The 16,914-nt window shown below is 39.2% G+C and overlaps 1 protein-coding gene across 4 annotated transcripts in view; it reads right to left on the bottom strand.

Moving 5' to 3' along the window:
• RTTN (rotatin) overlaps window positions 1-16,914 on the bottom strand; it is a 126,306-nt gene that overhangs the window by 49,993 nt on the left and 59,399 nt on the right. For all 4 annotated transcript variants that reach the window (XM_070747457.1, XM_070747459.1, XM_070747460.1 and 1 more), the window contains 2 exons: window positions 13,750-13,908; window positions 10,922-10,993 (listed from right to left, as the gene is read on the bottom strand). In XM_070747457.1, coding sequence (XP_070603558.1) covers window positions 10,922-10,993; window positions 13,750-13,908 — 231 coding nt within the window. The remainder of the gene's footprint in view (window positions 1-10,921; window positions 10,994-13,749; window positions 13,909-16,914) is intronic.

The raw sequence follows: 16,914 nt of genomic DNA, 5'->3' as shown, positions 1-16,914 counted from the left end.
AACGTTCTACCTGTCAAAGACTACTTCAGCTTCAATCGCAACAACACAAGAGCACGCAACATATTCAAACTTAATATTGACCACTCCAAATTTGACTGTAAAAAATATGACTTCAGCAATCGAGTTATCGAAGCATGGAACCCATTACCTGACTCAGTAGTGTCAACCCCTAGCCCCCAACATTTTTCCCTTAGAGTATCCAGGATTGACTTCTCCAGGTTCCTTAGAGGTCAGGAAGGGGCGTGCATAAGTGCACCAGTGTGCCTTCCGTCCCCTGTCCAATTGTCTCTCCTTATCTCATTTATCTTTTCTTCCTTTCAAATTTGTTCACCTATACTTTTATATCTTTTTTTTTATTCGTTTCTTTAGTTATATTATTACATATCTATTCTCTTCAATGTGTATTATGTATTGGAATAAATAAATAAATAAATAAACAAACAAACAAATAAGGTACAGTGATCCCTCGATTTTTGCGATCTCGATCTTCGCGAAACGCTATATCGCGATTTTTCCCACCCGATGACGTCACTCTCTTCCTTTCTCATCTTTCTTTCTCTCTCTCTTTCTCTATCTTGCTTCTTCCTCTCTCACACTCTCTTCCTCCCTCTCTCATCTCTTTCTTTCCTTCTCTCTCTTTCTCTATCTCTCCCCCTCTTGCTCTCGAGTGGCGGGCGGCGGGCGGGTGGGCGAGCGGCGGGCGGGCAGCAGCGAGGAGCCGAAGATCGGGGTTTCCCCTTTGCGTGGGCGGCGGGGAAGACCCAGGGAAGGTTTCTTCGGCCGCCCAGCAGCTGATCTGCTCGGCAGCGCGGCAGCAGCGAGGAGCCGAAGATCGGGGTTTCCCCTTTGCGTGGGCGGCGGGGAAACCCCGATCTTCGGCTCCTCGCTGCTGCGGCGCTGCCGAGCAGATCAGCTGCTGGGTGGCCGAAGAAACCTTCCCTGGGTCTTTCCCGCCGCCCACGCAAACTCCACCATCTGCGCATGCGCGGCCATGGAAAAAGGGTGCGCATGGGCAGATGGTGTTTTTACTTCCGCACCACTATATCGCGAAAAATCGAGTATCGCGAGGGGTCTTGGAACGTAACCCTCGCGATACTCGAGGGATCACTGTATATAATTTAAATAGTCATTGCATTAAAACCATGAGCCATGGACTCCTTGCATGTAATTTGTGTCTTGCCCTCCCCAAACCACCATAGAGTCTCCCATTGTGGGCTCCTTACATGATTCTGAAAAACTGTGAAATGGGTGTCCCATTTGGATTGGATTATATTTAGTTCTGAATGAAATTGGATGCAAACAATTGACTCCCTATTTGAAAAGTTACAATTGTAACTTTTACAGAATTTGGTGCATCCTTTGAAAAGTGATGATACCTTGAGAGGAATTGTTTAATGTCAGACTCAGTCACAAAAACATGCTTAATTGGCTTTTTGCAAAATCATCCTACACTACCATTGGCTTTTTGCAAAATCATCCTACACTACCATTTGTTTAAAAACTCAGATGTTCTATCAACATCTTTCCAGGTGAATAGTACATTAATAGTATTTGAAATAGCAAATTTAATTGCTAGGTGAATGCTTCTTAATTGCAATTGAAGACTTCAGCAAATTTGGGATTGACTGTGTATGTCTGACACAGTGAACATAGTGCTGCAAAATATATTAGTACAAAATGAAATGATTACAGCATCCTAGAATTCTATAAAGTTTCTTACATTACAGAATAGCTTAAAAATAAGTCAGATATCAGAACTCTGGGTGGGAACCTCAAGTTGGTTGCTTCAGGATAGTCAACATCTAATTTATTTTTTTTATTTTTTTTATCTTTTAAAAGAACTGAAATGAAAAAAAAATATGGCTGGGGCTCATTTTTCAGCTCTTTTACCCTAATTTGAGAAAATCCTATGCGATTTCAGTTGTAACTCTAACATGTTTAATATAGATTGTTAGAGTTGTCTCTGTTTTAAGTAGCAATAGTAGAGCAATAGCATTTAAAATTATATAGTGCTTCACAGTGCTTTACTGCCCTGGCTAAGCTGCTTATTTGTTTCTTAGTTAGTTATAGGCCAACCAACTCCTTCCAGACTCTGGGCAGCATATAACATATAAAAAAATATAAAATAATTTAAAACTCATTAAAAACATTCATATCCTAAATGGCTGTATCAAGACGGTATATCAGCGGCCGGCCCAGGCAAAGCAAGGTCTTCAGGGCCTTCCGGAAGGCCAGTAAGGTGGGGGCAACACAGACCTCAGGGGGCAGCTGGTTGCAGGGAGCCCGAGCTGCCACAGAGAAGGCCCTCCCCCACGGCTCCACCAGCTGACACTGTCTGGCTGACAGGACATGGAGAAGGCCAACCCTGTAGGTCCTTATCGATCGCTGGGAGCTATGAGGCAGAGGTGGTCCCGAAAATAGCCTGGCCCTATGCCATGTAGGGCTTTATAGGTGATAATCAACACCTTGAATCACACCTGGAGACCAACTGGGAGCCCGTGCAGCTCACAGAATGTTGATTATTATTATTATTATTATTATTAATTAGATTTGTATGCCGCCCCTCTCCGTAGACTCGGGGCGGCCCTCAGCAATAATAAAAACAGTGTACAATAACAAATCTAATACTTAAAAATATCTAAAAACCCATTATTTAAAAAAGACATACACACAAGCATACCATACATAAACTTTATAGGCCTGGGGGAAATGTCTCAATTCCCCCATGCCTGATGGCAGAGGTGGGTTTTTTAGGAGTTTACGAAAGGCAAGGAGGGTGGGGGCGATCCTAATCTCCAGGGGAGCTGGTTCCAGAGGGTCAGGGCCAACACAGAGAAGGCCCTTTCCCTGGGTCCCGCCAGACAACATTGTTTGGTTGACGGGACACGGAGAAGGCCAACTCTGTGGGACCTAACTGGTCGCTGGGATTCGTGCGGCAGAAGGCGGTCACGGAGATATTCTGGTCCGGTGATGTGATGTGGGTGTACCTTGGTGCACCCACAACAGCTCGCACAGCTGCATTCTGGATCAGTTGTAGTCTCTGAATGCTTTTCAAGGGTAGCCCCATGTAGAGTGTGTTACAGAGTTAGCATCTTGTCCCCAACAATCAGGGGCTCATTTTACCCACCTCGGAAGGATGGAAGGGTGAGTCAACCTAAAGCCTGGTGAAGCCTCTTTACACCAGCACCTAAAATTATATTAATCTTTACACCATCTTCTCAGTGGCCTCTAAAATTATGTTAATCCCAATACAAAATTGGCAGACAACACTGACGTCTTTCATTCAATCAATGGAAATCTGTTCTAAAGATTTGCCAAATTCATTCTTATGCTATCAGTCATAAAGTCTAGACCAGTGATGGTGAATCTATGGCACGGGTGCCACAGGTGGCACACAGAGCCATATCTGCTGGCATGCGAGCTGTGGCCCTAGCTCAGCACCAGTACGCATGTGAGCATTGGCCAGCTGATTTTCAGCTCACACGGAGGCTCTGGGAGGGCAGTTTTGGCTTCCGGAAGGCCTCTGAAGCTGAGGAGGGGGGGAAATGGCCTACTGGGCCCACCAGAAGTTGGGAAATAGGCTATTTCTTGCCTACAGATGGCCTCTGGCGGTGTGTGTGTATGTGCAGGGGAGGTAATTTTCACCCTCTCCAGGCACTCACCTAGGTGTGATAGTATGTGCACACGCACTTTCAGCACCCAAAGGAAAAAAGGTTCGCCATCACTGGACTAGAGTATCAATATATCCTTTACGTTGTAAATTAGCCATCACAAATTTTAGGTTTGATTTTCATTTCTTTAGTGAGCATCAGGACAATGTTAACCTCAGAATCAGTATGTTGCTATTACATTGGTTTTGCATGTTTTCCCATTGTGGGAAGCTTATTTTGTATCATTTAAGTTTAGTCTTAAGTTTTTTTCAGCCCATCATCAATTTGCTTTGGTCTTTTTTTTGTTGGTGCTATTCACTGAAACTTTCCCTGTGTGCAGGGTTGAGCTGCAAAAGAGATGGCGTGGAACACTATTCCACCGGCAGAAATGAAGCTGCGTGCAGGACCCAGCCCCGTGGCTGCTGGCTGGTTGCATCGGCAAAGGCGCCCCATTTAGTCCTGCCTGGGAGCTGCCAGAAGGAAGAAATTTGGGACTAACCGGGGCACCTTTGCCGATGCAGCCAGCCGCAGGCCTGGGTCCTGCACGGCATCGGCGGTGTCCATCCTGCATGTTTTCCCATTGTGGAGCTTCCAGCGGGAAATATCCTTTCCTTCCTGCAGGATTTCTTCCTTCTAGTGGCTCCCGGGTGGGATGGACCATCGCCACTGCGCAGGAACCAACCCCGTGGCTGCCAGCTGGCTGCATCGGCAGAGGTGCCTCGGCTAGATTTCTTCCTTCGGTCAGCTCCCGGGCAGGTCTTTGCTGATGCAGCCAACCATGGGGCTGGGTCCTGCGCAGCAGCGGTCCATCCCAGCTGGGAGCTGCCAGCAGGAAGAAACCCTTTCCTTTTTTCCGCTGGTGGCTCCGGGGAGGGATGGCTTCGGCCCATGACTCTGCACATGTGCAGGAAATTGAAGGGTGGATGCACGTGTGCCCACCCCCGCACTCCCCTTCCAAGCGTTCCAATAGCGCTGTGCATGGCTGCCCTTTACTGCTGTGTGGATTACATTTTTCACAGTATAGCCTGTGAAAGTTCTTCCATTCTGCATACATGTCCAAACCATCTTAATCTGCATGTTTGTATTTCAACCTCTCTTGTAGGTTATTTATAGAATCTCATTCTTAAAGAATCTTCAGACAGTTTTGGAGGGAGATTCCAAAGGATGTTGTTGGTGTCACATTAGGAAACCATCACGCCTGCATTTAAGCATGTCCATGTCTCAAATCTGTAAGATTTGAGCAAGACCAGCAGGACAGTGCCTGCAAGATCTGCATCTTCATTTTCAGTGAAATGAGGCACCACATTAACAATTGAAAGAAAAGCAGTGGCTCTGCCAACTCTGATGTGTACTTCTCCTTTTGATGCTGAATTCTATTCTTCCACCAGTGATTCGAGAAACTTGAACTAATTACTATTCCCAATCTATTTCGACTCTGTTGGATACACACAGTCTGCTGATGCAATAGGCAGTTCTCTTAAAAATATATATATACATATATACAGTATATATGTACATGTACAGTGTTCCCTCGATTTCCACGGGGGATGCGTTCCGAGACCATCCGCAAAAGTCGAATTTCCGCAAAGTATAGATGGGGCAGTAAATACACAATTTTTGGCTATGGACAGTACCACAAGCCCTCCCTTAACACTTTAAACCCCTAAATTACCATTTCCCATTCCCTTAACAACCATTTACTCACCATTATTACTGGTACTCACCATTGAATAAGACACTTAGTGATCCTGATATTTATAAACATAATTATTTATTTGCAAAAATTATTAGTTTGGCGATGACATATGATGTTATTGGGTGGGAAAAACCGTGGTATAGGAAAAAAACCGCAAAGTATTTTTTAATTAATATTTTTTGAAAAACCGTGGTATAGGCTATTCGCGAAGTTCGAACCCGCAAAAATCGAGGGAACACTGTACATTCATTCTCTCCTCTCTCTCTTTCCCCTTCAATTTTGCTGAGGAGAAAGGAAGAATGGCTAGAATGGCTTATTACACCTTTTATGAATTTTTCAACTCGCGTTTCCACCAGCATATGCTAATTACTGCTACTTGCTCTCACACCAACACACCAACACTCACTGGGTCCAATCTAATAAGATTTATTTAAAAAGCACAGATTTACTATTGAAAGAGAGTTCTTAAGCATCCATGAAATATTTAAAAAGTTAATCATAGGCATACTAAAAAGCATTAAGATAACAGCTTCACACTGACAAGCCTCAAATAGGCATCTTGCCAAGCTGTCTATTACTAATCTGGGTTGGCACTGTTCCCCAAAGCAGGAATTCCATTTTCATCTGCATGCCCTCCGAGTAGCTGTATTAAGTTGTTTTAAAATTAATTTTGCAAACAACTGTTTGAAAAACATCACGTTTCTGTCAGTGCCTGCTTTCACATGTCTCTCTTTGATGCCATTACCTTTGAGGGTAACAGAGCCAAACATCAGCCCAAGTAGTGAGTCTTGCTGTCATGGAGATTCCTTTGTTCCTTTAACTGTGAAAAAGGTTTTCTGGCCTATAACTTTTATTACTAAACCAAAAAGACAGTCTCCCACTGCCAACAAAGGCAATTCTAGTCTGTTTATAGAGTTCCAGCAAGGAGGGAAGTAAGAATATTAATGATTTTTGAAGGACTGAAGAATGCAAGCTTAAATTTCCAGACAGTGATAAAAGAAAATGCCCAATTTGAGGAACACGGCAGCTGAAATCTCTCTGGAGTTAAAAAGAGGTAATCTGATCACTCATATGTATTCCCTTTAGCTGTTTTTTTTTTGTATGAGCGGATGGCAGGGTTAATAAACTGTGTTTTCATAGTAGGCCTGCTATCAGCTGGGACTCACAACATTACATTGTGTTTACAGCCAATAATATTGCCTATATGGGCTTTAAATTCAACTAGCTTGTCTCTTAATCACCTTGAACTTTATTCATTTTTTAATTTATTGGCTTTTTAAAAAAATAAAGAACCTTCAGACTGGCAAATTTTATGAAAATTTCTGGGTGTGTGTCTTTCAATCCTTTAAAAAAGCAGTTTAACTATAAGTATAAAGATCTGTATTTTCTGGACTATACAACAAGAGGATAATTATTTTTGGCTTTGGAAAGTTTCAAACAGATTAGGGGCAGAGATAGATTTAAAATTTGGGCGTTGATTGAAAGGATTCTCTCCCTTGGGGAATAAAATATTCTGTTTATAATCTGTAGTCATTCAAAAAACTTTGAAGATTAGACATTAGAGGAAACCAGAAGTCTACTTTAAAAGAAATGCCATTTCACTAATGGTAACATGAAGTTTTTGACTTATTTAACTGAAGACTAAAACTGAGACTAAATGTAGGGGAAAGACATTAAAAAATCCTAATGTTACAGATAGGGTAGAAGCTACCAAAAGAAGGTAACAAACACAAATTGGCTCCTAGATTAAAAAATAAACATCTAAGGGCTAGGACCAGCAAATCCCATCCCCAAAAAGAGAAGAAAGCATCCAACCAGGTGGAGCCAGGAATAGCTGGAGAAATGCTAAGGTGGCTGCAAAGTATAACCAAGGCCAGCTGAGGGTGAGAAATCCACAAGATGACTGGCTAAGGTGATCACAGCATCCCAACCTCAAAAGAACTGCAGTGAAGTACCACAAGGCTCAGAGCAGTTTGCTGATGAGCTCCAAAGTGCTAGATTGGCTTGCTGAAGCAGCCACTGGATCAAGTTTACCAATCTGATCAAGAACTCCAAAGAGGAGGTAGTGTTTCTATTTTTTACATCCAAGTTACACATGGACTGGCTCTTCCTGAGACCATCATATGTGAGCTATCTTTAATCACCATGTTGCGGTTTCTACTATGTTATAGAGCCCCAGACTATGACATCGAATATGCAAACAAGTTAAACTCACTTCTAATGTGGGCAGCCTCTGGCCCATACCCTTTCATCTTTCTTAGTGACTTGATTTTACCTCTTATTAAATGGTCCCTTCACGAATGCACAACTGAGTCTATACACACAACCTTGACCAATGCTGTAATTTATCTGAGACTGGATCAACTAGTAACCAACGACACTAGACTCAACAACTGCCTTGATGTCATCTTCTGCAACAGTTCAAATTCAATTTATGGATTACAAATAAAAGAAGCCTTTTCCAACAGTGATCACAGCATGGTAGATTCAAAATACACCCTTACAAAAATCATCATAATGACAGGATGCCCAGGTACAATTTCAAAAAAGCCAACTATGATCACATAAAAATTGACCTCTCATCTTTTGATTGGCAAATCCTATTCACTGGCTGTATGCCGAAGACCATTATAACATTTTCTTACTGGAAGAGTAAGAAAGAGTAAGTAAAGACTTCTGCAAAGCCTTTGACTCAGTGGTACACAGCAAATTACTTCTAAAAATTAAACTTTATGGCATTCTGGATCCTTGCACAAATGGATTACTGTGCTCCTGTCAAACAAGCAAAAGTGTTCAAAATACATAACACTTTATCAAATCCTGTACCTGTTAACAGCTGTGTTACCCAAGGCAGCATTTTAGGATCAACTCTCTTTATTCTTTACATAAAATAACTTTGTGATAATATAAAAGCAGCTGAGTCCTCTTCGCAGATGATGTAAAACTATTCAACACCACCAACAACACTACTACCCTTCAAAAAGACCTTGACTATGTATCAAAATGGTCAAATAAATGGCAACTTCAAATGTCAATCAACAAATTGAGATATTTCTGGACATCACTACACTCCTCCTTTCGCAACAGATTATCTTATGACACTAGAGTTGAAATTTTGGGCCTAGAAAATTTAGAACTATGCCGCCTTCAATCTGACCTAAGTGCAGCACACAAAATTATATTCTACAATGTCCTATCTGTCAACAACAACTTCAGCTCCAAGCACACCAATACACGATCTCGCAATAGATACAAATTTAATGTAAACCACTCCAAACTTGATTGCATAAAATTCGACTTCAGCAATAGAGTATTCAATCCCTGGAATACATTACCGGACTTTGTAGTTTCTTCCCCAAACCCCCAAAACTTTAACCTCAAATTGTCTACTGTTGACCTCACCCCATTCCTAAGAGGTCTGTAAGGGGTATGCATAAATGCTCTAGCGTGCATACCGTCCCTGTTCCATGTATTTTGTAAAAATACCATGTACTCAAGACCATGCTTGTACTTTTATATAGTCATATTAACATTTATACTTTGTCTATATTCATATACATGCTTGACAAAATAAATAAATAAATAATAATAAATGAGCAGTGCTGGTGTAATTGCAGAGGATTAAGAGCTGAAGTGACACAGTGGTTAGAGTGCAGTACTGCAGGCTACTTTATCTGACTGCTAGCTGCAATTCAGCAGTTCAAATCTCACCAGCTCAAGGTTGATTGAGCCTTCCATCCTTCCAAGGTGGCTTAAATGAGGACCTAGATTGTTGTGGGCAATATGCTGACTCTGTATACAGCTTAGAGAGAGCTGTTAAAGCACTATGAAGAAGTATATAAGTCTAAGTGCTACTGTTATTAAGCTCCACTGAATAAAACTGAGATTGATTTAAAGATGGAATTAAAAATCAGTTTGTAAGAGATGGAAACAATGGAAATACAAATGAAAGATGATTATTCAAAATTGAAAAAGAGAAACCAATAATAAATTGTTTTCGATTATTCCCTTATATTAAATTTACAAGAAGGGTTTGCTGGGGTTGCTATATTGGAAGTACAAAGAAGGCTTGATAAAAATGAAGAACAGAACACAGAGAGGAGGAGCGTATGAGAAGACAGATGCTAGAACTTTCTTTGAACATTTTAAAAGACTGTCCACAGAAAGTACGTATATAAAATTAATTTATTTGACTAAGGTTAAAAGATTATTTGGGGGAAAGTTGAATAGCTTCTTGATTAGGACTGGATTATGATGGCTATTTCTGGCAATACTTAATTATTTTTGAGTGGGATTGAATTTATTTTTTCAAAAGAGATGGGATTTATTTAAAGAGAAAGGATGGTTTCAATCTGGGTGCAACAGATAATTTATGATACTCATGTTATCATTTCTGATAACCCCTGCTGGACTTCTGTTGTTTAAATAGTGAGGGATGAGGCTTCAAAGATGGGTTTATAGATAGTGGGGAAAGTTATGGAATGAAGGGATGTTTGATTTTAAAAGCTAGCGGTAAGTAGGTATGTTGATTATACTTTTGGGGGAAGAAGGGGAGCATTGTTTAATTTTTGTTTTTACCTTTTACTTCTGTTCATTCTCTTCTGCACCTTATTTTTAATTTATTTTTCTTTAATGTATCTATTTTGTTAATGATATAGTTGTATAAGTTACACCTGTATCATATAATTTCTAAGAAAATCATTGAAAAAAATAAAAATATACCTGCTTATTAATAGTTCTCCTTTTCTAAGTTTAACTTCAAGGAGAACAGAGACAGGGATAATATGGTACCATCATATTATATCAATAGTACCAGGCATTCCAAAGGCAGCTGTAAAAAGTGGTGTTACATTTTGTTTCATAAATTCTCCCCAACTACAAGAAAACAGTACTTAGGTAGCATTATCTCATCCACACTGATACATTTCATTTGACTAGATCCAGTCATGTGTATCAGGAATTCTGGGAATTGAACTTCAAATACTGTAAAAGGGCCATAGTCCCCCACCTCTGCTTTAGGCCTATAAATTAATTATAAATCAACCTATAAATTAATTCTGAACCACTGTGGAAAGACAAATATTATAACGTAAAATACATAAAACAAATTGAATCCAGCAGTTTGATAGCAAGGAAGAAGAAATGTGATGGTGGATTTGCCACTTGTATCTTTGACCTTATATGGAAAAATGCACATAATCCTATGGCCTTAGGACACTGCTTCTATGATGGTAAATTACAATTAAATTACATGCATCAGGGAAATTCAGATATATGTCCTTTTTAAAATGAAAATACCGAGGATGGGTCTATTTTCAAGACTTTTCTAAATCTACTTTTTAGGTTAGCTTGACTTGAAAACCACCACGTTTTTGTTTTCATCTAATATAGAAAGCTTTGTTTGAGGGTCAACAAGACTAGGAGAAAAAACCCTTTGCTTCTCTATTAACCAGATAAATTATGCATATTTTCACATCTAGGTACATCTAAAACAGCTTGTACTCATGCTAAATTACAAATTGCTGTGCGTAATCCTATTGATGAACAGTAATTGCATATAAAGTCAACCAGTCACCTGCCAATTGGAGTCTTTAGCCTCTTCAGTGGGCAGTGGGATAACCAAAAGATTCTGAAGAATAAATGCAGCCTACAAAGGGGGAAAAATAAAACATCAACAGTGCCATCTGGCTGCAGTTAAAAGAATCTAGGCTTGTACTGAATCAATGCAATGAAAAATATACGTAATAATTTTTGTGTTTTAAGCTTTCGGTTATACAGTGGATTATTCTTTTTTTAAAAAATCAAAGTTTGCATTCTTTAGTAGAATTGAAGCAGAGATGGGAAATTTCCTTTCTGTGTAATTTTTTTAACAATTTCTTACACAGATCAACAGCTTAAAAAGATGAAAGCACAGTGATACCTCATCTTACAAACGCCTCATCATACAAACTTTTCGAGATACAAACCCCGGGGTTTAAGATTTTTTTGCCTCTTCTTACAAACTATTTTCACCTTACAAACCCACCACTGCCGCTGGGATGCCCCACCTCTGGACTTCCGTTGCCAGCGGAGCACCCGTTTTTGCGCTGCTGGGATTCCCCTGAGGCTCCTTTCCATGGGAAACCCCACCTCCGGACTTCCATTGACAGTGAAGCACTTGTTTTTGCGATGCTGGGATTCCCCTGCTGGAATTCCCCTGCAGCATTGCAAAAACACAGAAGTCCAGAGATGGGGTTTCCTATGGAGGGGAAACTCAGGGAAATCCCAGCAGTGCAAAAACGGATGCGTTGGCTGGCAAAAACGGGTGAATTTTGGGCTTGCACGCATTAATCGCTTTTCCATTGATTCCTATGGGAAACATTGTTTGCGGAGAGGGGCGGCCTACAAATCTGATAAATAAATAAATAAATAAATTGTTTTGTCTTACAAATGTTTCACCTTAAGAACCTTGTCCCGGAACCAATTAAGTTTGTAAGACAAGGTATCACTGTATCTGTAATTCAGCTATTATTAAATTTATTTTTAAATGTTAATGTTTTAATTGTTATTGTTCAGTCTGAAAGTTGCTTTATGTTGCTTACATTTTGAAAATGGCTAGCTTTGTTGGTTTACACTGTAGAGAAAGATCCCTTAAAATTATTATGGAAAATGGTTTCATTATTTTATATTTCTCTCTTGGGATATTGCAATCCCAGACCATCAACTATAGATGCCCTGTCTAGAGGCATATAATGCTGTATAAACAACAGAAGTAAGATAGATCTTGGGAAAAATAAAAAAAAATATGTTGTGATCTTATTGGATTCAGAAATATATTGGAATGTGTTGGATATAGGAAAATATAAGAAATATCCTATTCACATACATGCATACATGCATACATACATACATACGTACATACATACATACATACATATACACACACACATATATTCATACAGACATATACACACATTTATTTATTTATTTATTTATTTATTTATTTATTTATTTATTTATTTATTTATTTATTTGACTTGTATGCCGCCCCTCTCCATGGACTCGGGGCGGCTTACAACATTTTAGTAAAAAAAATGCAATAAATAAAACATTCTAGACCAATTAATAGGATAATAACTTTAAAAATTTCTTAAAACTAAACATTTAAAATAAAAAAGTCACACACATACTATCACACCATATACATTCATTGGGCAGAGGCTGGGTCATACATACACATACACACACACACACACACACACACACACACACACACACTGTATTTTTGGACTATAAGATACAGCAGCGTATAAGAGCAACCAAGATTTTGAAGAGGTAAGTAAGACATTTTTTTAAATCCTCCTCTGCCCCTAGGGAGCACTCTGCAGGCTTCGCAAACCGTCTGCATACCATGTGGTGAGGTTTCCCCCCCCAAAATGGACCAATTTTTCAGCTACTTTTGCAAGGAGGCTTAGGAGGCCTGCAGAGTGCTTCTTGGGACTGGAGGAAGGCAAACATGTCAGTTATAAAAAATATCACATTTTTGCTGATAATGAAAAAGAAGGGGGACTAGTATAAATCTATTTCAAGCTATTTTGCTCTCATCAGCCAGCCATAACCTTACCGGAATTTGAATCTGGGGAGTATGCCTGTAAGGCAGTAGCTTTAAGCTCTAGACCAGTGATGACGAACCTTTTTTTTCCTTGGGTGCCGAAAGAACGTGTCTGCGTGCTATCACACATGTGCGAGTGCCCACAACCATAATTCAATACCTGGGGAAGGCGAAAACCGCTTCCCCCATTCACCCAGAGGTCCTCTGAAGGCAGGAAATGTCCTCAGTAGGCCCAGTAGGCTCGTGTTTCGCCCTTCCCAGGCTCCGAAGGCTTCCGTGGAGCTGGGGGAGGGTAAAAACGCCATGCACCATCTCTCTGGAGGCTCTCTGGAAGCCAAAAATGCCCTCTCAGAGCCTCTGTGCGAGCCAAAAATCAGCTGACCGGCACACACATGCACGTTGGCAACTGCTCACGTGCCACCAGATATGGCTCCGCATGCCATCTGTGGCACCCGTGCCATAGGTTCACCATCACTGCTCTAGACCACAGGTTCTCCTCCTATTTATATATTTATATTAAGATACATTGCTCCAAGAAAATTCAATAATGATTACCTATGTATAGCTGATCTAGCACTATTCATATAAGAATAATCCACTCTCAAAGTTTTGTTTTTAATTCCATGCTGTAATTGTTTTCATTGTTCTCTGTTTCTTGGAGATCTTTTCAGAAGAGAAAGGGAGATGGGCAAAAGCTAAGTGCACAGACCATTCTCTTCTAGATAAATGACGTAGGCATTTGATTCAATCCAAGAAAGTACCAAGTTATAATCAGTTGAAAATTCATTTTTACAGTTGTAGGATTTACAAACCTCTCTTCGCACCATGCTGCATTCGGATTTATCCAGAAGGATGTTAATCACAGTTCCCCATAAACCTCCTGATATGTTCCGGCAACTTTCTGCTAAAGCGAAGCAGCCAATGTCTAGTGAGGTAAGCGCTGATCCTATTGCAAGTGAAGTAAATTTTACCTAATAGCAATAGGGAAAAATCACATTAAATTTATTTAAATATTTGTGTGGTTTCTTATTGTAAAGTACAACTCTGGGTGTTATGTATTAAAAATCATCTTCCCACTAAACTTCTCAGTTCATTTTATACAGCATGTTGTTGATTTATAAATAACTGTTTAAATTAAGAACTGATAAAATGCTGTGATTTTTAAATTATTTGCTTCAAACTAGTTACTAATATTAAACCTATGCTTTTAGATATTAATGGATCATACAAATTCCACATACAAAGTCTCGTAGGATAAATATTTTCAAACATAAGAAACTAATCATTTTCCTACAAAACTATAGCAGCACATATGCATGAAGAAAAACATTTTATCCTACACCCAAATGATTTTTTTAAAAATCCAAATTTAAAATATCATTATTGTTATATATTATTGTTGTTAGCCGCCCCGAGTCTACGGAGAGGGGCGGCATACAAATCTAATAAGTAAGTAAGTAAGTAAGTAAGTAAGTAAGTAAGTAAGTAAGTAAGTAAGTAAGTAAGTAAGTAAGTAAGTAAGTAAATAGGTAAATAGGTAAATAGGTAAATAGGTAAATTAAATTTGATTTTATCTCTTTTTTTTCTCTTTTCTCTTCCCCCACAGTATGGTTAAAACAGCAAAAAATATTTTTCGGAATCTAACAGTCTTATGCACTAGAAAGTAAAACAGAGAAAAATACAACTTTATCTAACAAACACCTTCAAATCTATGATTAGCTATCATCAACTTTGCTGAACATATAATCTTAAGAGGTTTTTTTTATTAAATGATGTATAATCGGTATTTGGCAGAAGAAAAATAATCTTAAATGTGTACAGATACCTCAAATGTATGTTGGGAATGTGAACAAGAAGGGAGTTTTTATCATGCTTGGTGGCCATGTAAAACAGCTAAAAAAACAGATTTAAATATGGTACATAGATTAAGTCAAAAGAGCTGAAATATTAACATACAATTGAAAACAGAGGAATTCCTTTTGGACTGATGAGTAAACAGTTGGGAAAAAAATTATGGAACTCTTCTTGGAATTCTTTGTTTATGTATAACAACAGCAAGACTTTTATATGCATAAGAACGGAAATATTTGACACTAGAATGGTACAATGGAAGAATGGATGGTAAATGCAGCTGACATGGCATTAATTGACAGCTTTGATGAGAAAAAAGACTGATTAAATTTTAAGGCTGATTGGAAACCCCTTTAGGACTTTTTACACGAAACTGATGATTAAAAAAAATGATAGAAATAAGAACAGAAATAATAGAAAGAATGAAAGTTATGGTGCAAATTTAGAGTAAGAATTTAACATAAATTTATACTTCTAATTGTTGTAGAAGAAAGCCAGAAGTCACTTCTTTGTATTTCTTTTTCTTTCTACACTTTTGGCTTTCCTTTCCTTTTAATTCTTTCCGCTTTCTTTTACTTTAATTCAAAAATCAAATCAAATTATTTTTTTTAAAAAAAACTGAGCACACAAATTTCACGAGTTTTACTAAATTCAATAGATTGGGAAAGCTTGTTTACGTCCCAATAAATCATTTAAAATACACAGAACCTTCTTGTTCTAACATTTCTCAATAGAAGCTGTTTAAGATCTCCTTCTGTTAGTTGTGCATATATTATATTAACATAGGACCCAACTGTGTGATGCAATAGTAGTAGTCCTCAGTTAACGAACGTTCAAAGTTACAACAAAGCCCCAAACAACGATTTGCAACTTGATTTTGAAGTTATCACAACTGCAAACCTCCCTTAGTCATGTAATTATATTTGGGACCTTGTCAGTGTGATCAGAATTTTTTTATTTTTTATTTATTTTTGGCTACTTTCCAGCAATTACTTCCAGTTTCTGGTAAAAAAAATGGGGGCAAATAGATTTACTTGATGACTAGGGATTTCCTTAATGACCACGGTGCTTGCTTAACAACTGGTGCAAAATGTCTATCAAGAATCTCAGCCATCCAGGTCATGGTTGTTCCAAAGGTGCTTTTTCAAGATTTTCCAGTTGCCTCTTGAAAATGTACTTTTGGGACAACTGCTGCAAAACTTGTCAAAAAAATTGGGTTCAATGGCATAGTGCCTTGATTTATGATAATGATTTATGACTGTAATCCCAAGCTCAATTACACTTGTAAGTAAAGGACTACTATATTTATGACTGGCCCTTGAAGTTCCATCACAGCAGAGTCCCCACAGCCATTCAATTATGATTTAGGCACTTGGCAAGCCGCTCACGTTATGAGGGTTGCAATGTTCCAAAGCCACAATTGCAAAGTTGGCAATCAATGGAGACTGCAAAGCAAGTCAAAGGGCAAGATGGCAGAAGTTGCATTTTGCTCCCACAATTTCCTGTTTTTCCTCCTGAAGATCCTGCTATGGATGTCATATTCCATAATGGCTGCACAGCCATAGCTCCCCTCTACCCACAATCATTATCATATACACATACGTCCTCAACCTGCACTCATGCAGCATCGCAAAAGGTATTCCACTGCATGCTTACTATGCCACAGTATTCCCTTTCCCTTCCTATGCTTGCATAGTGTCACTGCATTCCCTGTGTTCCTGTTAATACTCCTTAGCCGTCATTTGCCTGCTGGCTTGCTTGCAAGCCACACTGGACTTGTGAATTCCTGCTGGCTTACCCACTGTCTTTGCTTGTTGGAAGATGGCAAGAAGTCCTAAGTCACAGATATGAGGTCCTTGCTTAACATAAGCAATGGGAACTACTGAGTTTATTGATTGATTGATTGATTGATTGATTGGATTTGTATGCCGCTCCTCTCCATGGACTCGGAGCGGCTCACAACAAACAAAGAATACATAATAAAATAACTTGATCCAATTAATAATATTTAAAACCCCAGAGGATTCACCGAGCGATGGCAGATTAAAGTCCTCCAAGACAATAAGTCTGGGGGACTCAACCGCCAGCCCGGCTACCTCCTCGAGTAACGCAGGCAGGGCTGTTGA

This window comes from Erythrolamprus reginae, chromosome 3 (assembly GCF_031021105.1).
Source record: "Erythrolamprus reginae isolate rEryReg1 chromosome 3, rEryReg1.hap1, whole genome shotgun sequence".
NCBI lineage: Eukaryota > Metazoa > Chordata > Lepidosauria > Squamata > Dipsadidae > Erythrolamprus > Erythrolamprus reginae.
Note: the sequence above shows the minus strand (reverse complement) of the source record. Positions and strands in the feature narration are given on the sequence as shown.